The 24683-nt window shown below is 36.3% G+C and overlaps 1 protein-coding gene across 1 annotated transcript in view; it reads right to left on the minus strand.

Annotated features, from left to right (window-relative positions):
- Window positions 1–24683, minus strand: part of Iqcm (IQ motif containing M) — a 301176-nt gene that overhangs the window by 145872 nt on the left and 130621 nt on the right. Inside the window, exons 8-10 of the mRNA XM_028788592.1 lie at window positions 18418–18613; window positions 11837–11981; window positions 5651–5785 (exon numbers count right to left, since the gene is read on the minus strand). Coding sequence (XP_028644425.1) covers window positions 5651–5785; window positions 11837–11981; window positions 18418–18613 — 476 coding nt within the window. The remainder of the gene's footprint in view (window positions 1–5650; window positions 5786–11836; window positions 11982–18417; window positions 18614–24683) is intronic.

A 24683-nucleotide genomic window follows, 5' to 3' on the forward strand; every position in this document is an offset into this window, starting at 1 on the left:
AAAAAAAAAAAACAGCCCCTGTATTAATTTACTCTCCATAATGCTACTGTTACACTCCAGAGAATAGAAAGTCATAAAGCAATGCACTTCTCTGGCCTCTGAATACATCTCCACAAACACATACAGACATATGCTGAAACACACATAAATAGAAAAAGAAAATTCTCTAACCTTAGGAATTGAAAAAAACAGGTTTTTATACTTTTTTAGAATATTTTAATTAATAAGAATTATTAGACTGGCTGTTTAATAGAAACATGTCTTATTGCAAAGCTCACTGACACTAGTTTGTAAAGGTAAGATGCAGAGATGTTCATATTGTTGCCTGTAAAAGTAAGATGCAGAGATGTTCATATTGTTGGTAGCTGTTGGAGTGGGAAAGGTACCATTTTGTTTTAACCCAGGACCTCACATATGCTAGGCAGATACTCCACCACAGAGCTATGTCTGATACCCCAATGTCTTTTTTAACTGAGACAATTCTGTTTTCATACCACTGCCTTTGAAATACCTTCACAAAACAAGATGAAATCACCATCTGTCAGTCTTATCAATGAATTCAGAAGTTTCTTTTACACCTTGTCTTCTTCTGTCAAATGACTGAAAACTCACTCTCATGCTATCAAGAGATATAAAATCTATAGAAGCAAATTGTCTAAATTCTCTATGAAATGAGACAATACACAGTTAAATAAGGTTCAAGATTTAAACATCTTTAAAGCAAAAAATAAAAATAACTACTTAAGTTACTTAAACTACAATAACAAAAAATACCAGCTAACAATTAATGAAAACTTATAGTCAAATGTCAAATATTTCACATGGATAATTTCATTTAAGTCTTACAAAAATACAATGACCTGGATATTCTGACTTTTATAAAAGTAGAACAAAATAAGAAGGATATAAACAGCTTCTGAAACACAAATAGTTACCAAACAGAATTCTCAAGCCAGGAAATAAACTCAAATAATTCAATGGCTACACCCAAAACTAATTAGCAAATAAAACCAGATTGTGAAGCTATTAAGTTGGAAATCTTGTGCTTTGAATATTAACACCTGCTCAGCTCTGAAATAACTGTTTTGCTGTGTTTAATTTTTAAAATTAAATTATTTTGAATCAAAACAACCTAAATATACAACAGTAAATACATTTTAGAATACTCATATGTGAATAAATGGATACCCTGGAAAAAAGGAGTATTATAAAGCAAAATAACAGATCTATACATAATATGCAGAAAATGTAGACTTTCATTAAAATGTTATATGCACAGTGGATGCTAGAAAGATTTTTACATGTTAATAACTGCAGTTTATTGGAAGTTTTATATATTATGATACCTCCCACATTTTTATATGCAGTATTTTGTCATGTTTAAAAGACTCGAAGAGCTAGTCATAAACAATGAAATTTAAAGTAATTCAGATGCCTCTGACAACAGGTGAGCAAATAGTTGTAAAAGCTGAAAAAGGAATTCTAAGTATAAAATAGCAGTGGACAAAGGACTAAGGTGAAGAAAATTGGGTAAATTTTCCTGAAGAACAAAGGAAGACACATTTAAAATTAAAATCAAGACTCAGTAGTGACAATCAGAAATCATCCAACTTTTGTGACCAATTTTTCAAAAAGTATAACCTAAAATATTGCTTCTCCTGGACTGAATTATGGATCCATCACCAATAAACATGTCAGAAAGCCACAGCACTCATATGTACAAAGAAATGCTAACATACAAAAACACAAGCTGCAATTTTTACAAAAGTGATAACATATCAGAAAAATAAATTAAGAAAATTGTAGGGGTGGTTCTAATGCTAAGGTCCTATTCCCTAACTGGTTCTTAATCTGTCAGTAAAGAAAGCCATAGCCAATTGCTGGGTGAAAGGTACAAGCAGAACTTCCAGGTCCCTGAAGGAAAAGACAGATGCAATGGAAGAGGAGGAAGTTTGCCATGCTTTGGAGAATGAAGAACCAGGCAGGCATGTGAGGTCTCCGGAGAAGCAGTGGGCTGTGGCCGCTCCTATAGGAAGGTGGTCAGAGATGTTTAGCAGGGACTAGATTCAACTGACCAACTAAAGTTATGGCAAGTGGGAGGTATGGAGCTAAGAGTAATGATAAAGGCATGTTTTCCAGGTGAGAGATAGTAGCACCCTGCAATTGTGCCAAGAAGGCAAGTTGAAAATAAACAACTGTGTGTATATCTTTTATCTGTGGATTCAAGGGAAACTGGGTGGGAGCTGGTAGTGTGGCCCATTTCTGGAGCATAGGTGGGGTAGCAAAAAGCTACATGCAACAGAAAATCATTCTACTTACAATGATATCAGAAAAATAAACCATTTGGGGATAAGTTGAACCAAGAAAGTAAAATATTTTTGCATTGAGAACAATAAGATATTAATGAAATAAATGATGAGCACAAATAAACAGAAAGTCATGCTGCATTCAGGATTGGAAGAATTACTATAAACACATTCACACTGCCCAAAGTACACTCACATTTAATGTCATCTGTTCAAACGGTTATAGTACAGGTCATAAAGCTGCAGACCACCATGAATACAAGGACAAATTAGAGTCTGTTTTTTTAGCAGATGACTGAGAACAGGATAGCATCTCAGAAAGGACCTTGGGCACCAAAGCTCAAGCATTTTTAAAGCACAAATACCACACAGATCACAATTATATTATTCTTTGATGAAGATCAGAGTAACCTTGCAATATACATTTTAGCAGAATGTAACTATTTCAGATAAAACATAACAACTATATTCGATTTATATTTTCATCAGTTAATTTAGCTTATGTTTAGCTTATATAAACATTTTTTGGTTAGTACAAGTGAACCATGGTCATGATCAAGATTTGGTATGACAATACCAAATGTGTTGCCAAGATGAACGTAGGTATTAGGAAGAAATAGAAGGCTGAGAAGTGTATACTCAGACACAGAAATGGAGTCAACAAAAAAGGATGTTGTTTTAGTCACTTCAAAACTTAAAACAGCATTTTAGAAAAAAAAACCATACACACACACCTAAAATTTGTATAGGATTACAAAAGATTTCAAATGGACAAACAATATTAAGAAAGAAAAACAGAACTCGAGACATTGTGCTTCCTGATTTTAAATTAGTATAGTCTATAGATTTAAAAAATGTGTGGGACAGCCATAAAACATATTATAAACTCATGAAACAGCACAGATAATCCCGAAACAAACCTATGCATTTGTAGGTAACTGAGCTTTAACAATGCTAAGAAGACAATGAGAAAAGGGAGCATCTTCAAGTGATTCCGGGGACCCTGGACATCTGTCGATAAAATAGTAAAGGTGTGCCTGTGTTGTATATATAAAATATCCATTAGAAATGGATTACACATAAGTGTCATTCTCAGACCATGAAATTCCTAGATGACAACATGAGGAAAAAGCAGTCTTGTGTATGATTGGCTGGGATGTTTTGAACACCCTCCCAAAGCGAACACAAAAACACAAAATAAATAGTGAAACTACATCAAATTAACACACTGACACATGGGATAAACAAGAACCAGCAGGCTGAAATGGCAGCCAGCAGAGAGGGAGAATACTGTTAATTTGTATCTGTGATATGGGTTAATACACAAAACCTCATGAAAAATCCTAAGTCTGCAAAAACTTCAATTAAAAGTGGGCAAGGACCAGAACAGATATTTAAATTTTTTTAATAATAACCAACGATAAGAAAAAATATTCTCAACATCATTAATGATGAGAGAAATGTAAATCAAAAGCACACTGAGATACCATGATATACATGCTATAATTTATAATATATAGTGTATAAACACCACACACCAACAAAACAAGAGGTAAGTGGTGCAGATATGGGAAGTCAGAGTACTTGGACACTGTAGGTAGACATATAGATTGCTACAACCATTATAGAAAACAATTTGGAACTGCTAAAAAAAATTACAACAGAACTATTATGATTCTGAACAAGTTAATTAATTCATCATGACAAAGAGATACCTTGGGGCCTCTCTTCCTCAGTCATTTCCACAGCATCAATTTCCTCATTCTATGCTCATTGAGGAAATATTCTAATAGCCAAGACATGGCATCGTCTTGAGTGTCCACCAGCAGAGGACTGAATGAAGAAATTCAGGCTACATAAGCAAGGGAATCAGACTTACTGTTTTAATGAAGTTGTATTACTTTGAAAACATGTGAAACTGGTGAACATTGTATTAAATGAAGTGATTAAGACATTGAAAGAAAAATCCTACATAATTTCATTTATTCGTTGAATCTAAAAATGTTGCCAGTGGTAAATCGGTACAATGTTATAAGGCACATATACTTATATAATGAATAAGAAACCCAAAATATAGCAGCATAATTTAAAAACAAGTTTAATGAGAGGAAGAAAAAATTAATAATTCTGTATAGCTTACAAAACTTTTTAAGTGAGTAGGATTCTTCACTGTCCCCTTCCAGATGTACACAGATGTATACATAAGGGAGCTATATACAACCACCATATGCTGGCTAGAAGTTTTGGCCATCAAGATGTGGCATATCACACCACATCATACTCCTCAAATATTTTTGTTCATTAGACTTCAATAAACATAGAGAAGAAAAAGACTAAAAAATTCTCATTAGTCATTAAGATTTCTCATACCTGTAACAATATTTCCTCTTACTGGTTTGAGAAGAGAAAAATGTTGTTTGATATATATTATTAAAATATTAGACAATTTTATTATTTTATCTGTTTACTGTTTGGAACAAAATGATTTTCCTTTTCTGGAACTGCTGGAGATTTTACTGATGACCTTGTGTATGCTAGTCAATTCTGTATACCAAGCAAGAAATTATTTTCCAATTGTAAAAATGCTTTAGCTTGCTATATTTATGTCTTTAAACCTGAATTTGCTTATCACTTTCAAATTTAACTACCCAGTAGAAAGATTTTAGGAATAATTTTTAAAATTTTGTGGGTTAAACGTATTATGTGTAATTTTATTATAAATGAAATACTCCCTCATGGCCTTGCTGTTGAAGACTTTAGATCTAACACTGATGTTGCTATTCTAGGAGGTTCTGGAAATTTCCAGAAATACATCACTGAAGCATAGCTTTGTGCACTGCATCCTGTTATGGGACTCTGTCCTGAATCCTCCCTCCCCAACTCCCTCTGTATTATGTGTTTGAGTCCTCTGAAGAAAGAGTCAAAAAATTCCTTTGAAATTGCTTTTCTCAAGTATCTGTTGTATCAATTGAAAAAGTAATTAGCATACTTGGCTGGATGTAACTTATTGGTATATCAAAATATATATTTTAAAGTAAAAGCTGAAATCCTCATTCTGTTCTCCAAATAAAATACAATTTAATTTCTTTTAACCTGCCTTTTCTAGTATGGATTAAGATTAGATAGATACAAGCAAATTTGAGGAAAAGGAATTCAAGATGTAGCAGGCATTAAGGGACATGGGAGAATGGGCTCAACAAAAAAGTTTTGCACGCATGAAGATGTCCTTATCTAATAAAATGCAATGCTCAGTGAATGTACATGAGTAAACAATAAGAGAGGAAGAGGAGTAGAAGCCAGGAGAGAAGGAAAGTGAGACAAGGAATGAGGACAGAGGCACTCACTTCTGTGGAACAGGTCCCAGAACTCATCGATCTGGGTCTGCGTAGGGAAATGACCACAGTCGTTGAAGTACTTCATCAACTCACTTCTTTCTAATCCTTGCCAGTCTTCTCTCTTGGCAAACATGGTCTCATAGACTAAAAATCAAAATGTACAATTATATAGTTTCTTTTACAAATAGTGTGCTGTGCACAAGTAACCTACAAAGTACTTCTGTACTGCAGTTAACTGTCAGCCAGGTTTACCCTTATACCTGTGGATGAGCCTTTGGCATTCTAGAAGTCTTCTGGCTAAGGGGCAGGAGGCAGGACCTCTCTTCCTCACCCATTTCCGCAGCATGAATTTCCTCAGAATTGCATTCAGTCAGGCTCCCCATGAAGAGCACAAGACAGAGGTGGAGCCTCTATCTGTTTCATGACAAATGATCACAGACCTTACACATATCAACACACAAGCTACATCATTAGCTGCAATGTGGGAAATTTTATTTTTATTAAGATATGTTCATTGCACACATTATTGGGGCTCAGTGTGATAATCCAAGGCATATAAATAGCACAGATCTAATTCTACCCCTCTGTACCTCTTCTCAACTACTAATTGTTGCTATTTCATTTTTAGATCAATGTCTACAACACTCATATTTAAGAGGATGTGTGGCTTATTTCACTTATATCTACAATATACATATACATATATATATATATCACAATATCTACTCATCCCCTCATAATGCTGAAAATGAAAGTACTGAGCTTTTCTTTATGACTGACACTGCATCAGGATATGTGATATGTTTTCTTTATCCATGCATCTGCTGCTAGGCACTTGGGCTAATTCCACGTCATACCTTATGACTAATATGACGATGAACAGGCATCTCTTTGGAGTGCTGCTTTGGCTTCGTCAGATGCACACTCAGAGCGGCTTAGCTATACCATGTGAGATTTGTTTGTCTTTTTCTTTTTTTCATTTTTAAAAAACAATGATTCTATGATATTGGCTCCTGAACCTAAGGCCTGAACCTAGGGCACCATGTACACAAGGCAAGAGCTTCACCACTACTGTATCTATCGCCAACATAGGTCTTTTATTCTTACTTTGCATCAGGAAATCGCTAAGTTGCCTAGGCTGGCCTAGAACTTACAAACCTTTTGCTCTAACCATTATAGGTCTGTAAACCAGATTGTCCCATTTTTTATTTTTATTTTATTTGTTTATCTTTTGGATCTCCATACTGTCTGTTCCCTTTTGTCCACATTGTCACCAGTAATGACAGGAATCCCACGTTCCTAACTCCTGATGTCTCAGGTCAGAAGTCATTTCTCCTGTAAACTTCTCACTTCTTTAGCTTCCAGTCCACACCCTAACCACTGGGATTTCCATTATAATTTGGATTTCTGATTTTGAAATAGAATTAGGAACAATATCTACATTTTGCTCACTGACTTCACAGCAAGAAAAGAAAAAATAAGAAAAAAGAAAAAGAAACTCCTACTTGAATAGGAATGGCTATGCCAGATCTTCAAAGCCATCAGAAACACATACAAATTAATATTTGATAAAGGTATGTGTTTTTCTCTCTTTTCAAATCTACAAACTAAAGCTGCTGGATTCAGAGCCCATTCACATCCAATTGTAGAATGGAATTCAAGACTTTCCTTCTGTTTCTGGGCATTTTGACTCAGAAGTGCCAGCATCTGCATTTCATTGCTTCAAAGCTTCTCCTAGCATAGGGCTTCAATCTGTTGACCTCTGGGCAATAATCCAGAAGTCTCCAGGGATTTAAGACCCTTGCAGACTGGCCCTCAACCCCTGCTGAAGTAGCGGCAGTGTGGTGGGGGTGGGGGTTGATTATGAAAATCTAGTTTTTGAGAAACTTGGCTTCATTATTTTTATGAGTTCCCATGACAGTGTATTTTTTTTAACTTCCATCCTGTCCCTACTGCATTTTCCATGCCATTCAGAGTACTTTATGGGATTTACTTTCAAATAAATTAGATGTGCTGGAATTCTTTTCTCAGAATTTATTTCTCTAAAGGCCTAAATTTAAGGCACAGAGAATGTCCTTTTGTTATTTACATAAATATATTTTCATAAAAATTCATGTACCTTTATTAATTTCTTCGCTCATCCTTAGATGTCTTTCATATCTTTAATACCATACTCCTGTGACTACTCAGTGCATATTGTACAATACAAACTTTCTGCAGTTCACTAGCAAAATTAATGAACTAAGTTAGTTAGCCAGTTTCAGTAAACACATACCTGAAAGCTATAAAAATGATAATAATCAAAAATTTTAAATCTGTAATTACAACTCAAGAATAAAGTTCATGGAGGTAGGAATAAAACTAAAATAAACAAATTACTATAAAACAAGAAAAAAAAGCATAGTGACAGAATTTAGAGTGTGATGATAATACCAGGTTTAAAAAAAAATGGTAACATTTAGAATGTGATTGGGAATTCTCTGGCTGAATACTAAAATAGACTCTTTCATGGTGCCTCTTAGGAATGGCCAAGGCAGTATTCTAGAAAAGTCATGTGGTCTGAATTAGTGGTGGAAACAACACACAAGGGTTTCTCATGAATAGACATGTCTTGACCCACATCAGAGCATACCTGCTGTTGAGTAAGGGCCATTCTTGTTAAAGACCAAGCATGCTAGAGAGAGAAGTGTAACAATGTGGATGCATTGTAGCTATTGTGGATGCCAACTTAAATGTTCTCAGCTTAGTGTGTGTGTGTGTGTGTGTGTGTGTGTGTGTGTGTGACAGAGAGAGAGACAGAGAGAGAGACAGAGTGGGAGGGAGAGAGGGAGGAAGGGAAGGAGGGATGGAGGAAGGGAAGGAGGGAGGGAGAAGGAGAGGGGGGAGGAAGAAGGAGAGGGAAAGGAGGAGATGGAGAGGAAAAGGGAAATGGAAATAGAGAGGGAACTGGAGGGGGAGGGGGAGGGGAGGGGAAGGGGAGGGGGAGAGGGGGGAAGGGGGAGAGGGAGGAGAGGGAGAGGGGGGAGAAGGGGAGAGGGGGAGGGGGGGAGGGGGACGGGAAGGGGGAGGGGGAGGGAGAGGGAGAGGGAGAGGGAGGAAGAGGAGGAGGATATTCCTGGACTGACAAATACTATTGTGTCTCAGTTGTTAGGATCCCAAAGAACCAGAAAAATCCAAAAGCTTTTCAATCTCCCTAAAGAAGATAATGTCCCCCAATATGTTGTCAGAAAGCTCTTAAACAAAGAAGGTAAAAAGCCTAGGATCAAAACAACCAAAACAGTGTCTTCTTCCTCCATCTGCCCTGCAACAGAAACACTGATGTACTCCTCTGAAGAAGCAACATACAAAAAAAAAGAGAGAATATTGCAAAATATGCTAAATTTTGGCCAAGAGAATGAAGGAAGCCAAAGAAAACTGCCAGGAACAGATTGTCAAGTAGGCCGCCCTCACTGAGTACTTCTACTTCTAAGTCAGAGTCTAGTAAAAAATAAGTCTTGAAGTGTAGCAAATAATCAGCCATTGAAAAATACAATATAATAAATAAAATTAAATGGGTAGGAAGAAAGCTAGTTGGTACAATAACTAAAAGTCTTATCACACATTTTGATAAATATCAGAAAATCTGTATTTCAAAGTATAACAGAATATAAAACTACTACCCATAGAAGACTACTTAGATATCTTACTGATTTTGTACTAGTGGGTGGAGCACTCATGACGAATAATCTTGAAACTTCAAGTACACGTGGGTGGGATCCCTATTCCCCTTCTTCCCTCAAGTTTGGAAACTAAGTCCCAACAGCTTCCAAAAGAAAACAGGTCCTCACTGCCTCCGCCTCTGTCTTAGCTTTCTATCTGTCTGACTTTCTGCTGTACTATTTGTTTGGGAGAAACCTTGAGAATTCTACAAATGCCTTATCTAACTTTCTGAAAATCAGTCTGTAGGACTAGATCACTGAACTGGGTCCTCAAGATCTCTATATAACGGACCTCTTAATTGTCTCTCTGTGTCTCTTTCTCTATTTGGCTTCTTTCTTTAATGTCTAACAACAGAAGTGCAAAAAATATGACTCATTTTGAAAATATATTTTTGTGTATAAACTTAATGAAAATTGCCTTTTGAACAAATGATTTTTGCCATTTTAATACACTAGGCACATGTTAAATAGTGAATGTTCACTGAAAGACATAAGCCCCATCTTCATGGTTCTTTTACAAATGTGAAGTCCCAAATGTAAAATAAACAGGTCATAATTAGCTGAAACTACCAAATGTAGAACATTGATCCACATAAAACCATAAATGATCCTGATTAAGTATAATTTACTTGTATCATTCATTTTAATTCTAAAAAATTGATCTAGTAATACATACCACCTAAATAATACTCAACTGATTAGATATAAATAAAAAACAATGATAAAAATGTGTGTCCTTATTTTTATGAGCAGAATCTCTTAACAGTTTGAAGTAATGTGTGCCTTATTCTGCTCAGGGTGCTTTAACATTTACCTAGTATTACAATTTAATATTCATTTCAGGAGTGGCCAACCCCTCCCCATAGGCAGAGTGTCACCCATTGTAACTCTCAAGGCCTCCAGTCCTTCCACAGCCACTTCAAAGTTCCTAACTTACAGCTCAGGCTAAACCATCCATTTAAAATCTCTTAGGTATATAAATTTTTTAAAAAAGTGTCTCAGGCTGGATATATCACTTGGTACAGTATTTGCCTACCATGCATGAAACTTTGGGTTCTCCAACACAGTGTAAAAACATGGTGATATGTAGCAGGATATTTTCCAGCTACATTTGCAATAAAGCTTGGTAATTGGGGAGGAGATAATGTGGGAGGAGCGAAGAGTGGAAAGGAGAAGAAAGAAGAGGAGAGAGAGGAAAAGACTGGCAACCATGGAGAAGGACGAATTGGTCGAGAGCAGTCCTGGTTAACAATTTATATCTAAAGGTTAGGTAACAACTCTAATTGTGTGTGTTAGTAATCTGTTAAACTCCACCTCCACAGTTACCTGGCAACAGCCAGGTAGGCCTGCCCACTATAAAAGGGGCTCCGTGGCCCCTCCTCTCTCTCTTGTTCCCCTCGACCCAGTGCCTGCAGGTTACCGTCTCCCCTCTCCCCTTCCCTTCCCCCTCTCTCCACATGGTCATGGCCAGCCTCTACCCTCTCTACTCTTCTCTCTCTCCTCCCGCTGCTCTCCCACTCTCTTAATAAACCTCCCCTCGTGGAACCGTCTAGTCTGCTGTGATTTGTCTAAGCTGCGCTGTGAAAACCTTTCAGTGTGGGCATCTTGTTAATTAAGCATTTCCAAATACAGAAATTCTTTGGATAATCTTTAAGCACTAAGAGTCTTCTTTCTACTGGGAACTGTGAGCAAACTGTGAGCAAGGCGGGTTTTGTCTGGGGCTTAGCAGAGAACCATGAGGGTGACAGGGTTGGCACAAAATCTATGCTTTCGGCCATGGTCTCTATGGAGCTGGTCTATGGAACCAACCGCCCAGGTAACTTCTTGTTGAGTGCTTTTGTCCCCTGGCCGCTTCTAGTTAAGAATATGGTGTGCGGTCCAGATAGCTAACAGAGCCAGACCAAGCAGCTAGGTCTTTCTAAATATTACCCACTACAATGATACAAACCTGTAATACCAGCAATTGGGAGGTAGAGGGGGAGGAGCTGGAGTTCATTGTCATTCTTAGCTACATCTAGAGTTCAAAGTCCACCTAGGCAAATGAGAGCCCCGTCTCAATATGTACATTGGTAGATAGAAGATAGGTAAGTAGTAGGTAGGTATATAGGTAGGTAGGTGGATAAGTAGGTGATAGATAGATAGATAGATAAGTAACGATATCGACCAGTTCCTCTTCAGGAAACAATAGCTTACTTTCCTTATTTTCTGACCTAGAGCACCTCATATTTATATACTCTGTGGAATCCGATTCTTTACCTTCCAACACTTCCCTTTAAACTTCCTTTTACACTTTGTGTAGCCAAATGAGGATTCTGTTGTTTATAAACAGAGACCTAATGAATTAATCTAAGTACATAGCATGCTTCTTTAAAATGCAAATGAAAATATAAAACACACAGTCTCTCACCCATTGTTAGGAGTAGATATAAAGATCTTTTCATTAAGTAAAATTTGGTTCTAAACCTAGCACCAAACAAGAAGTATCTGCAATACTTACATTTTTTTCTGTCCATCCATTCTTCTAACTCTGCAAAGTATATAATCTGTCTTGTCCTCCAAAGGCCAAGTCGGTGTCTAATACGGTGGATTAAGCTCTGGTACATTTGTATAACTGCTTTCAAATTTGGACCATGATACAATGCCTATGAAAAGTAAAAACACACAATAATTTCTTCATATATTTCTGTTATTTATACCCATTTGGGCATCCAGAGTAAATAACTTAGGTAAAAGCCATTTTTGAATGTCTTCTGTACAAAAATGTGCACCCTGCAGTGCACTGTCCTCAGAGCACTGACAGCCACTTCCATCACCAGACCTTCTGTGCTGGGTGGCATCTTTGTTATTTTGACACAAGCTAGATTCCTTTAAAAAGAGGAAACTCCAATTGGGAAAATGCAACCATTACATTGCCTGTAGGGCACTGGGGAATTTTCTTAATTAACTATTTATGCAGAACAGCCCAGCCTAGTAGAGGTGCAACCACCCATGGTCAAGTAATCCTAAGTGGTATGAAAAAGCAACCTGAACAAGCCATGGACTGCAAGGCTATATGCATTACTCCAGGCCTTCTGCTTTGGTTCCTGATGAGTCCCTTTCCTGGTTTCCTTCAGTGATATCGTGGAGTCTCATTATATAAACAAATAATACCTCCTTCACAAGTTGCTTTTGGTCCTGGTATTTTATCACAGCAAAGGAAAGCAAACTAAGACACCTTTCCTCTTGTAACAGACTGTGTACTCTAGTGAACTGTGAGCCAAAGTAAACCCTTCTGCTTTACATTGGTTTTTGTCAAGTATTTGCTAATATTTATAAAAGTAACAAATACAGAATATATGAGTAAATACTGATTAACACTATATGTACAACACTATAATACAAAAATTAATATAAATTATTGGTAAAAATATTTCAATTTTTATTTACATAATGGGCAAATCTACATTATCTTCGTAGATGCTTCAGTCTGTCAGGTTTGATTCTGTCATTATTAGCACAAGGACATTTAGTGAGAAGTGGTTCCTCTAACTATTAGCAAGAGCAGACCCTTACCTGTTTATTACCCATTTATCCTTTTCAGCTGGACAGTCTGGTCCTGTTTGCTTGTTCACCATTCTCTGTGCAGCTTGGGACTTTTTCAGAGAACTTTGAAGGTTGGTTTGTTTTCTTAACCCTAGTATCTATCTATCTTAGTGAATGCTTTTGTGTTGCTTGCATTCAGCTCTTAGAAAATGGAGTGCCAGCCCCTATGAGAAAATATCTACCTGGTCTGCCGATCTAACCCTGTCTAAACACTGATATGTGGCAGTATCCAAGAGGGTCTTTATTCCAAAGCCTCATAAAGTAAGGAAAGAAACATACTTAAATGACTAAATCAATGAAATAAAATTTAAAATAACAAGGTAAAATAAAATATTCTAAGTAGCCACCTTAGGTTTATATGCATAAGCATACACTAAAATATGCAAGTAACAAAGGCATGAAACACCAGTTGTGACTTCGATATCAATTTTTCCAGCCAGTAAAAAATTTGCTGACACTCTTAGACATACAAGGATGTAGAAGACACAGTCTCTTTCCTCGATTTGGTACCTACCTCATAATTGCTTATAAGGTTATTCTCATAGTAGAATACAACTCTTTGAGAATAGGAATATTAGATGTTCACTAAATTGTCTACAAGACCCAGAACTTTCTTATGACTTATTTGGAGCCTAATGCATGTTTTTTGAATAATTAAATAGAAGTGTATAATTGCATATTGGGATCAGGGGAATTTTTTTCCTAAACATTCTAAAGTAGTCTCTTAGCCAAGAGTGTTGTTTCTGTATACTACTCACTCCCATAAATTTTAGAGTCATTATTTTTGATGGTAATTAGAGTCATGGGAATAGACATCCTTGTTCCAGGAAACTATGTACAGTACAGAAAGAATCCTATAAAAGAAAGATTGAGATGATCCAAATAAAAGGCAAGTTTATCCATCCCATAAACACTACAGCAGTAGTCAGAGCTTCTCCTTTGTCACTCTGTGCTCCTGACACGTTATTCAGAACACCCCACGCTCTAATCTAAACACTCTTGTCATTGATCTACGTAATGTCACAAACTACATACCTGTTATAAGCCTTGATTTATAACATGGTTTTCAACTTGACTTCTAAGATCTCTCTTAAAATACCTCTTATCTTTAGCTTCCTCAAGTTCCACTGCCCTCACAAGACTCCACCTGTCCCGTAAGTGTTCCATCTCATCCAAGGCCATTGGCATTGTCTTTTCTTGTGCCCCTATGACTCCACAACCATCTGACAAAATAGAACTCTCTACATCTCAGTATATTGGCAATGACCAACCCTACACCAGACAAAGCAATTTTGGTTAAGTGACTGGCCTTGTTAATTAAGCATTCATAATTAAATATTCATAGAATACCTAAGATTTTTAAAAGACATCTGTACTATTAACTGAGTTGTTTCATGAGTTGTACTACATAAAATCATATACCAGGATCTGGTGACTATTATTATATTTAAAAATAAACATTGTTGATCTGATTCTCTTTCAAGTAAAAATATTAAACAAAATAGGTTTTATTGTCAAGTAAATGTTCTACAGGGAACTAAGAACCAAACATTTATATAACAAACCTATTCTATATAAAGTCAGCATTAAAGCCCTGAATAGGCTAAGCAGACTTTGTTGTTTCTATAGATTTTGACACATGATAATGAGAGGCAATTAATATTCTATCAAATTTCTAAAGGATTTTATAAGCTTCAAAATATTCATGACCTTTGACCCATGTGTTGTCCATGGATCATGGGTTGCTATAGTAACTTTAAAACTTGGATTTTCAAAAGATTTTAAACACTTTCTTAACCTAACCCTAAATTTTTGACCAATATCATCTAAGGACTAAAATCATTTAAGTTATAAATAAAATATTGATATTAAGTAAGATTTTAGAGATATTATATTAAGAAATATTATTCTGTTTTTGTATAGTTGCAATTTTTAGGGTTGTTATACTGAAATCAGAAACTAACAAAAAGATTTTTTTTAAGAAAAGAACTTTTTGAATGGTAGAAATTATGCTAGTTGAAATCTACATTATCTTCTGATTTATGACTGATAAGATAATTGAATACTGCTTCATTATTTCCAAATATGCCCCAAATGAGAGGATTTCGAAAGCAATAGTGAAAACCAAACAATCATTGTAGTAAACAGTGTCCACAGCAAAGAGTTGGAAGTCTTCCAGTAGAGGAATATCCATGGTGCAGGTAGTTATTCAGTGATTTGCTCTATAGCTTCTAGAGTAGAATTTCCCTCAAGATCCCCCAGTAGCAACCTTTCATGTAGGCATGGTCTTAGAAGCATCATTTATTGCACTATAAGCCTGTCCCTCTAGCATTTTGTCAGTAGCCAAACAACTTTAGCCATATCAACAAAGCAGCCATCTAATTCACAAAATGCCAAAGCAATGATTGAACAAGCACAAGAAAAAAATCAACGATCATAACAGAATTTATAACCAAATAAAAGTCTACAATCTTTCTTCTATTCGCTCGGATCCCCTAAGGTACTTCCCACTGTTTTCTTCTCATCTTCTACTGGCTCAGAGAAAGTCAATGGTCTCCATAGCAGTATCTCCTTTTAAGTATCATCTTATTCATGCAGTTGCTAAACTTTTTGAATTCATTTTTGTTCCAGAGGTTATGAATGGCTACTGTTCTTTCTGACAGCAGGAAATAATACAATTAAATTATATAATATATAAAAACTGAGCGCAAAGAACATTAAAGCTCTGCCACATTAGAAAACCATGACAAACTTCTAAAATAATATTCTATTGATTCAGTTTATTTATTTTATAGTTACCTTTTGAGTAAACAGAAAGACCATAGGTTAAGCATTGTTTTCTATGTTTTAAAACAGTAACAAACAAGACAGTGGGTTATAATATAACCCAAATAAAGAATTTAAACACATAAAGAGATAATGAACAAGAAAAATAGCAGATAATAAGTCATATGATTGAAATGCTAGAGACTGTATACTATGTGTCAAGGCAGTATATGCTGATATTAATGCAAAAATGAATCTACAAATTCTCAATTAAATCATAAAAATTGTGCTTCCTATATTAGTTGTCTCTTGGCTCTGATTAAATAACTGACAAAAGCAAACTATGGAATGAAGGGACTGTTGTTGTTGTTGTTGTTATTGCTGTTGTTGTTACTCAACAATGTAAGTAGGGGTACAGCAGTAGCTCAAGGAGGAGACTGATCACACTCTGTCTATAGTCATGAGCAGGAAGAGATTAATGCTAGTGCTCAGCTGGGTTTCTCCTTTTTATTCAGTCTAGGACTCAGCTCGAAAAATGATAAAGCCTACATTCAGGGTATCCTTTTCCCACCTCATGACCAGAAATTTCCTTCTGTGGTAAATTTACATCTTGTCAATTTGACAATATTATACATTACACACCCAGTGACACTTGTGTACATGATGTTGACGATCATGATTCAGAGAACTAGATAAAAGAATGTAGGAGTCATCTCTACACTGTAGACCAAGGATTGGGAGAGTTGACTACCTGAATGACTTGGAGTTTACGAGGAGGAGGAGGAGGAGGAGGAGGAAGATGAGGAGGAAGATGAGGAGGAGGAAGATGAGGAGGAGGAAGATGAGGAGGAGGAAGATGAAGAAGAAAAAGAAGAGGAGGAGGAAGAAGGGAAGAGGAAGAAGATGAAGAGGAAGAGGAAGAGGAGAAGAGGAAGAGAAGAGGAAGAGGAAAAAGAAGAAGAAGAAGCAGAAAGAGATAATGTTTTCCTTTGTAGTATTTTAAAAGTCAAAGCCACAAAATAACAATGAACAGTTAAAATTTGGAGTTTATTAATTCCTAAAGAGTATGCAAAGAAGCACCATGTGATAATCTTGACAGAAGCCAGAGAGAGATAGGAGGTTACATGTCCATGTCAGGAAATTCACACTTCATGTCGTATCAGTGTAAGGCAGCATAATACTATGAGAAGAAGGGAAATGTGTATAAAATATGGCATATACTACAGAGGACTGAATGAAAATAAGCCCATAACCAAGGAAATCCTCTAGAAATCTACTGTAATTCTTCATGTGAGAGCAGATGAAAATAAAATCTGAGGGAAAAGGCAGAGAAAAAGAGAATATAGAAAAATATGCGAAACTCACAGCAACCGGGTATGGCAACAAAAATGTCAGAAATGCAAGAGAATTCTAGGCTGTGACTACACAATGGATGTCGTGTGTATGCAGTGCAGGAACAAAGGTACCTGGGAAAGTAAGAAAATGGGTTCATTTTGGGACATGTGAAGTGTGACCTAACTATGGAAACTTCAAGTAGGCAGTTCAATACCTGGGTCTGAGCTATGGAGAAACATCTATGATGTAGCTTTGATTGGATTAAGAAATAGCCTCACGGGAAGTAGTTCAAGTAGGCAACAGGCTATGTAGAATAAGCAGTCTTGGGTGTCAGACCGTCTAGCTTTCAGCTGTTTGACTCAACTTTGAGAAAGTGATTTGACTTACTAACGCTTGGATTTCTTCACACATAAGATAGTGTCTTATTCACTAACAGAATTAGTGATGGATAAAGAGTTTACTTTTAACAGGACATTAGATTTAACATCAGAATGATAAAAGCCATGGATACACTTCCACTCGTAAACAAGCAGATAGCTGTGTTCTTACAAATAGGTACTCTGGGGCCTAACAAAAATATTCTTCTAATGGGCTACTCTGAAAACTGTGTCTGCTTCTCCATCATTTGCCAAGCTTTAATCCTTAAGGTGAGGGCATTTCTTATCCCCTCAGAGTTTTACCAGGACCCATCCAGTTGGGCTTCTCTTGTATTTGGGTAACCAAAAGGGATACTTGTGGTTTATTATGAAACTCAGTGTTACTGTCTCTAAAATTTTCCAAGGTAGTTGTGGGAGGGAAGGGTTACACACAGTTATTTTCAAAGGAAATGTTTAATGCACTGCAAAAGTACACAGGAGTTTGGGAAGCAGAAAGCTCCTACTTATTCTAGCTAGAGAGTAAATTGCAAAAACAAAAAAGACAGTATGCTCTAGTCCCAGAACTGCTTAACTTTGAATAACCATAGTATTTTGCTCAGTGCCCAAATTCTCAGAAGGCAAAACTGTTTCCAGAGCAAATTACTCATTTGATTTTTCTCAATCAAAAATTATAGATTTTTGCAGAGATAAATAGATAGAGCATTTATAGATAACTTACACACCTATTTCCAGGCAAACTATTCAAATTCTATAATTAAATCTACATAAGAAGCCAGATGGTGGTGGTTCATACCTTTAACCCCAGCACTCAGGAGGCAGAGGCAGGCAGATCTCTATTCAAGGCCAGCCTTGTATACAGAGCAAGTTCGAGGACAGGCAGGACTACACAGAACAACTCTGTCTAGCATCTTTATCCTATTTTTGAGAACTTTAAACAACAACAACAAACTCAAACCAAAAAACCCATAACTCTACACAGAAATTTTAAAGACATTCTTCTCCATAAGGTAGTCCTTACCTTGCTTTTTATCCGCTGAAGCCTTTTGCGCTCAAGCCACCCCCTGATAAATGCTTGGACAGTGACGACCAGCTTAACAATTCTTTTAGTAAACATGGGTTTGCTTCTTCCCTGGAACAGTTGGTAAATTTCTATGTGTGGTCCAATTCTTTTAACTTTGCTGTCTATTTTATCAGACTTTACAACAGTCTTTGATCTGAAAATAAAATATAAAAACTTCTTAGAGATAACTAGAATAATAAATATACTATGTATATGTATGTGTACCTTCTTAAATTCTTTTGATGATGAAGGCACACATACACACACATACGGAATCACACACACACACACACACACACACACACACACACACACACACACTTTAGTACTGAGGATTGAAGCCAGGGCCTCATAGCAATTTATCATTGAGCTATATTCCCGGCTTTCCTGTTTTGTTTTGTTTTGGAGGTTTTTGTTTTGTTTTCGTTTGGTTAGGTTTTAAGACATGGTCTTACTAGGTTGCTCAAACTGGTCTTGAACTCACTGTGTCCCTTGCAGGTATTGAAATCATGAACCTCAGGACTCAGATTCTAGAGAATTTGAAATTACAGGCCTTTACTATTAGTTCAGCCTTCAATAACAAAGACACTGAAACAAAAACATGTACTAGGACTTGAATATAGAATTTAATATATAACCTCACTCAATTATGTTGATAAAGTTCTCAAAAATGATAAAAATGCTAGAATATATCAATATATTAATATATCAATGTATCATATATAACATTAAACTTTTAAAAGAAGGAAATCCAAAAGAAAGGGAATCTGTCAAACTGACTTACAACTATTCAAAAAGGGCATAATAGTCCAAATAATTTTCATGCCCCAACAGTTATATTAGAATAATGTAAGTCACTCTATATAAGTCAGCCATATGTCATTTCTATGCCAACCCAACATAAGCTGGAAATGACTTCTGACCCTAGGCCTGAGGGGGCAGCAGTGTGGCAAGCAGGGTCATGGGCAACTGGATAAGCACAGAGAGCTTATACTAGAAACCACGATGGTCCATCAGTACTAACAACTAACCCCTCAGCAATGATGAGAATCATGGAAGAAAATGTGAGCTTTCTACAATGAGCATATATGTAGTATGTGTTATGATTGTGGAGCCTGGGCAACTTTGCATCAAATGGTTTTCTTCATAGATACGATTTGTGTTTAACATGGCGACTGATTTTTCAGTGTCTCTCAGATTCTACTTCTCTTGCAAATTCTTAGCATATAGAAGCTAAAAAAACACTACTATTATGACTCCTGAGCACATATCTAAAGGAATCCACAGGGCAGCCCACCCACAACAGTTCACTCTTTTCCTGGACACAAGCCAGGAAATTTCTTTTTCTTTTTTTTTATTGGATATTTTATTTACATTTCAGATATTATCCCCTTTCTCCATTTTCCCCTCACCCAGAAACCCACTATCCCATTGCCCCTTCTTCTACTTCTGTGAGGATGTGCCTCTACTCACCCAACCACTCCCCTTTCCCCACCCTAGAATTCCCCCATACTGGGGCATCCAGCCTTCACAGGACTAATAACTTACTCTCCCACCTATGCCCAACAAGGCCTTCCTCCCCTACATATAAAGCTGGAGCCATAGGGCCCTCCCTATGTGCTCCCAGGCTGGTGGGTTAGACCCTGGGAGCTCTGGTTGGTTGATATTGTTGCTCTCCTCATGGGGCCACAAACCCCTTCAGCTCCTTCAGTCTTCTCTCTAGCTCCTCCATTGGGAATCCCATGACCAGCTCAATGGTTAGCTGTGAGCATCAGCCTCTGTATATATCAGGCTCTGGCAGACCTCTAAGGAGCCAGCTGTAATAGGCTCCTGTCAGCATGCACTTCCTGACATCCACATCAGCTTCTGCCTTTGGTGACTGCACATGGGATGGATACTCAGGTAGAGGAGTCTCTGGATGGCCCCTCCTTCAGTTTCTGTCCCACACTTTGTCTCTATATTTTCTCCCCTGAATATTTTGTTACTCCTTCTAAGAAGGACTGAAGCAACTACACTTTGGTCTTCCTTCTTCATGAGTTTCATGAGTTGTATCTTGGGTAATATCCATGTATCAGTGAGTATATACCATGTGTGTTCTTTTGTGATTGGGTTATCTCACTCAGGATGATACTTTCAAGTTACATCCACTTACCTAAGAATTTCATGAATTCGTTGTTTTTAAAGCTGAGTAACAGGGAATTTCAACCCCAATTTTCTTAATTCTAAGAGTAAATCTCTAACTCAAACTGACTTTCAAACTAACATTGATTTTGCTTTATTTTCTTCTAGTATATTTTTATTTCTGCATTAAGTGGATTCTTGAACAAGTCTGCTTTTTGTTTTGTTTTACACACGGTTATTATTTCTCTTTCCTTGGTATTTGAGAAGTTGCAAGTCTAATTTTGATATCTAACATAGCGATCAAAGCACGGTTATCAGTAGAAAAGCAAGAAATCTCAAATCACTCTTTTGTTTTTTTTTTCTACAGTTTGTATTGAAGTCTGTAACCTTGTAATATACACTGTATTGTATGTCATATGAATTCTAGTATAACACTATTCTGGAATTTGAGTTTCAATATCATGCATAGATAATTCTGTAGAATAAGTAGAATGTATATAATTCCTTGATTTTAAGAGCCACAGGGCCTGTTCACTGGCTGCTAGACAGTGTCTTGCAATGCATGGTAGGGAAACTATACTCATAAAATTACACTCTTGCATAAACAAGACCTGGATAATGACATCAGTTGTTATGCCAATGGAGACAGAGGAAATTTCACAATACCTCAATCCTAGATGAAGAACTACAGTGAGTCAATGGATTCTAAGAAAGATTTTAAGTTCCAGGGACTCAGGAAACATGTGCTGCTAGATACAATCTCCTAGACATGACAAGAGAAATGCATTCATGGTTGCCAGACAAAACCAACATAGTGGCAACTAATTGACCTGCCAGTGTGAACAGGGAAAATTCCTCAAGGCCCCACCCCTAGATGAAGAGCCAGAGATGGTCAATTACTGTTGAGAGAGGAGAAAGCAGTGTCCTCCAGAAACAAGCTCCCACATAAGTTGTCCAATCCAAGTGATTATCAGCACAGTCGGTTACAAACACAGGCACACATGCGTGCGCACATGCACACACACATGCATACATGCACACACAGGCACACATGCACACACACACAGAGGCACACATGCACACACATGCACACACACGCACACACATGCACACAGGCACACACGCACACACACGAGTAATAATTCAAGAAGAGTTGATGGATTTGAGAGGAGAGGTACTCACAGTAGTAGTTAAGGAGGGACAGGAATGATATAGCTGCTGAGCTCATGACTAATAGTTTCAAGACTTTTTATAAGAAATGTAAACATTTAAAAATGTTGGAAATGATTATTCTTAATAACTGAAAATGTAATGAAAACTTTTACTTTAGGGCCTAAACACACAGATATTGATCAGTAATAGATAGATAATGACTAGCTCTTAAAGTAAAAAGAAAACTGAGATAGAATATTTTATAGATGGCTTCCTAGAATGACTTGAATTGTTCCTACAGGATTTGAAAGAAATATACATGAAATGGAGGCAAATGAATTTTGATGAAGATAATAATAAAATAGGCAAAGGCTTACAAGTTCATTGCTATAAAACATTAAATAGAGTATCCAATAATTTAACTCAGCAAGGCTGTTTGACATGAACATGGCCCTGCGAATGGTCCCCAATACTGAAAAGCCAATCACAAATGTTACTCAGGTTGGAAAAGAGAAAAAAATAAAATTCAATGTGAAATCCTTTCTGTTACACTGACTACCTGATTTTCAAGTATAGTCTCTTCTTAATTTGACAGAAGAGGACTTATTTTGTACCTTTAATATAATTTCCCTAGATAAAAAGTTCCTGATACCAAAAAAAAATCATTTTATTAATGCTTGTAAATTCTTTCCCTCTTTTTTTTGTGATTGATCTTTGAACAATTTGGAATCCCTGATATTTACTGTCATTTATGCCAAAACTACTGGTTTTTTTATTATTATTATTTTGAAAAAGAGCAGCTACAAGCCCTTCCTTGTAATGACATTATAAAGTCACAAACTTTTTCACTGCCCTTGGCGTCAATGATATTTTAGTAGTTCCAAGTGATGAAATGCTACATTTCTACAGACATTATGTGGAGAACCATGGTTATTGGGGATTTCTGCTGAACAAGCTGGTCCTATTCATTCAAATATCTGAGGCCAGTCTTGCCTTTCTCTTACATTTTCTTATATGCTCTGTGATAAGGTGCACACAAGTCATAAATTGTGTTTTCTGAAGGGAACAATGGAAGTATGACAGCTTTATGAAGACCATATTTTCCTAAGAATTTATCACAGAAAGAAAGAACTTTGGGTACAGACTTCTCAGGGTAAAGCTGCTGCCACAACTATGCATCTGGTAGTTGGGGCACAAGGATTAACAAGGACATCAGGATGATTTCTGATCCAGAAAAAAAAGCTTCTTGATCCAAGATCATCCTGATGATCTTTAGTTTATAATTTCAAAGTTTGAGCAAAACCTTTGAATCCCTACATATAATTTATTAATTGCCTTTACTTATACACACTAGAATGGATAACTTCCAAGTGATACAGAGAGCTTTCCAACTAACATGTTGGTGTTTAAGAGAACAAATTCCTAGAGAAAGTTTTGTATATATTGTAAGTTATGAAATCAACAGATATGTGTTAGTAGAAATTGAGAATACATGATAGTCTTCATTATCTGTGAAATAGGTTAAATATATACAAATGATTTTACTAAGTATTTTATTATTGCATTAGTATTTCTAAATTTTTAATAATAATCATGGCTGAGTTTAGTCCCACTGCCTATTATCTCAGAATTTACTAAGCACCACAAGCTCTAGGCTACACAGCAAGTTTGAGGCCAGCCCAGCGTATATGAGACTAGGATTAACTGAAAAAAAGAGGTCCTAGTTGGAGAGGAAAGGGGCACATGGAAAGACAGTGGAAATGAGAGTGAATGAGAACAAAGAGTAATAATATGTACCCGTGAAAAGAACACGCTGAATTACCTTGTATGCTATGCTAAAAATTTACGTTTTTACTAATAAGAAACTAAAGAGTGGATCAATCTTCTAGAAGGAAGTTGTTATAGGAAAAATATCTTGAACACTATATAAAAGTATTACCTGTCAATAAAGAGCTGAACAGCCAATATCTGGTTAGTAAGTAGAAGGTTGGATATCAGGCAGAGAGAGGAACAATGGGAAAGAGTCAGACAAGGGAGGATTCACTACCAAGACTCAGAGGAACTTGGAGGTATGAAATGGAAGAGAGGAAACTAACCAGCCATGTGTCAGACAAGGATTAGAATAAACAAGTTAAATGAAAATTAGAGCTAGTTGGGGAGTAAAACTAAACAAAGGCCAAAAGAATTCATAAATAAAAATAACTCTCCATGACATTACGCACCAGCTGGGCAGGTTTAGAAAAAGCACAAATGATTACAGTTTACTGATGCCTTAGTCAGTGTCGTCCTTTGTAACTTTTTTAGTAAATACATTTCTGTGTTTAATGCATTCCTTGTCCTTCATATGTTAGTAAAATTGGACCAATAAAACAGTATTAAAGCTTCAGTTGCTGAACAAGATTATGTGGCCCAAACTGTGTCTGTGAATGAACCTTCATCTACAAACCAGATGTATATTTATAAAATAACTTCAATCTCAAACTCTTTTCAGTAAACTCTGAGTCCATATCAAAAATTGTCTTAACTCATTCGGTGCTAATTCTTATAACCTTGAATATAAATTCAAATTCCAGTTAGTCATTTAGCTGTTGTCCACTAACACATTACAAGAATGGCACAAACCTCAGATTATACTCATTTTCTAAATGAAAAATAAATAGCTATTTTTAAGTTTCTACTATCTAAATATGTCTTCATAAAATTGTGTTTAACTCAATTACAAAAAAATGCATCTCTAGGAAATGATATCATATCCTCATAAAAACCAAACATACTGTAGAGTGTCTCACAATATATCCTAATTTAGAAATAATGATTTCTAAGCCTAGTTTGTGATGACCAGAGAACATTGATGATATTATGTTCTCAAATAAAGTTTTTATTGTCATTAATTAAAACACAAAGATGGTTCTTCAAAATTTTTATGAGAAACATAAGGGAACATGTTCCAA

Source organism: Grammomys surdaster, unplaced genomic scaffold (genome assembly GCF_004785775.1).
Source record: "Grammomys surdaster isolate TR1022 unplaced genomic scaffold, NIH_TR_1.0 125752, whole genome shotgun sequence".
NCBI classification, from domain to species: domain Eukaryota; kingdom Metazoa; phylum Chordata; class Mammalia; order Rodentia; family Muridae; genus Grammomys; species Grammomys surdaster.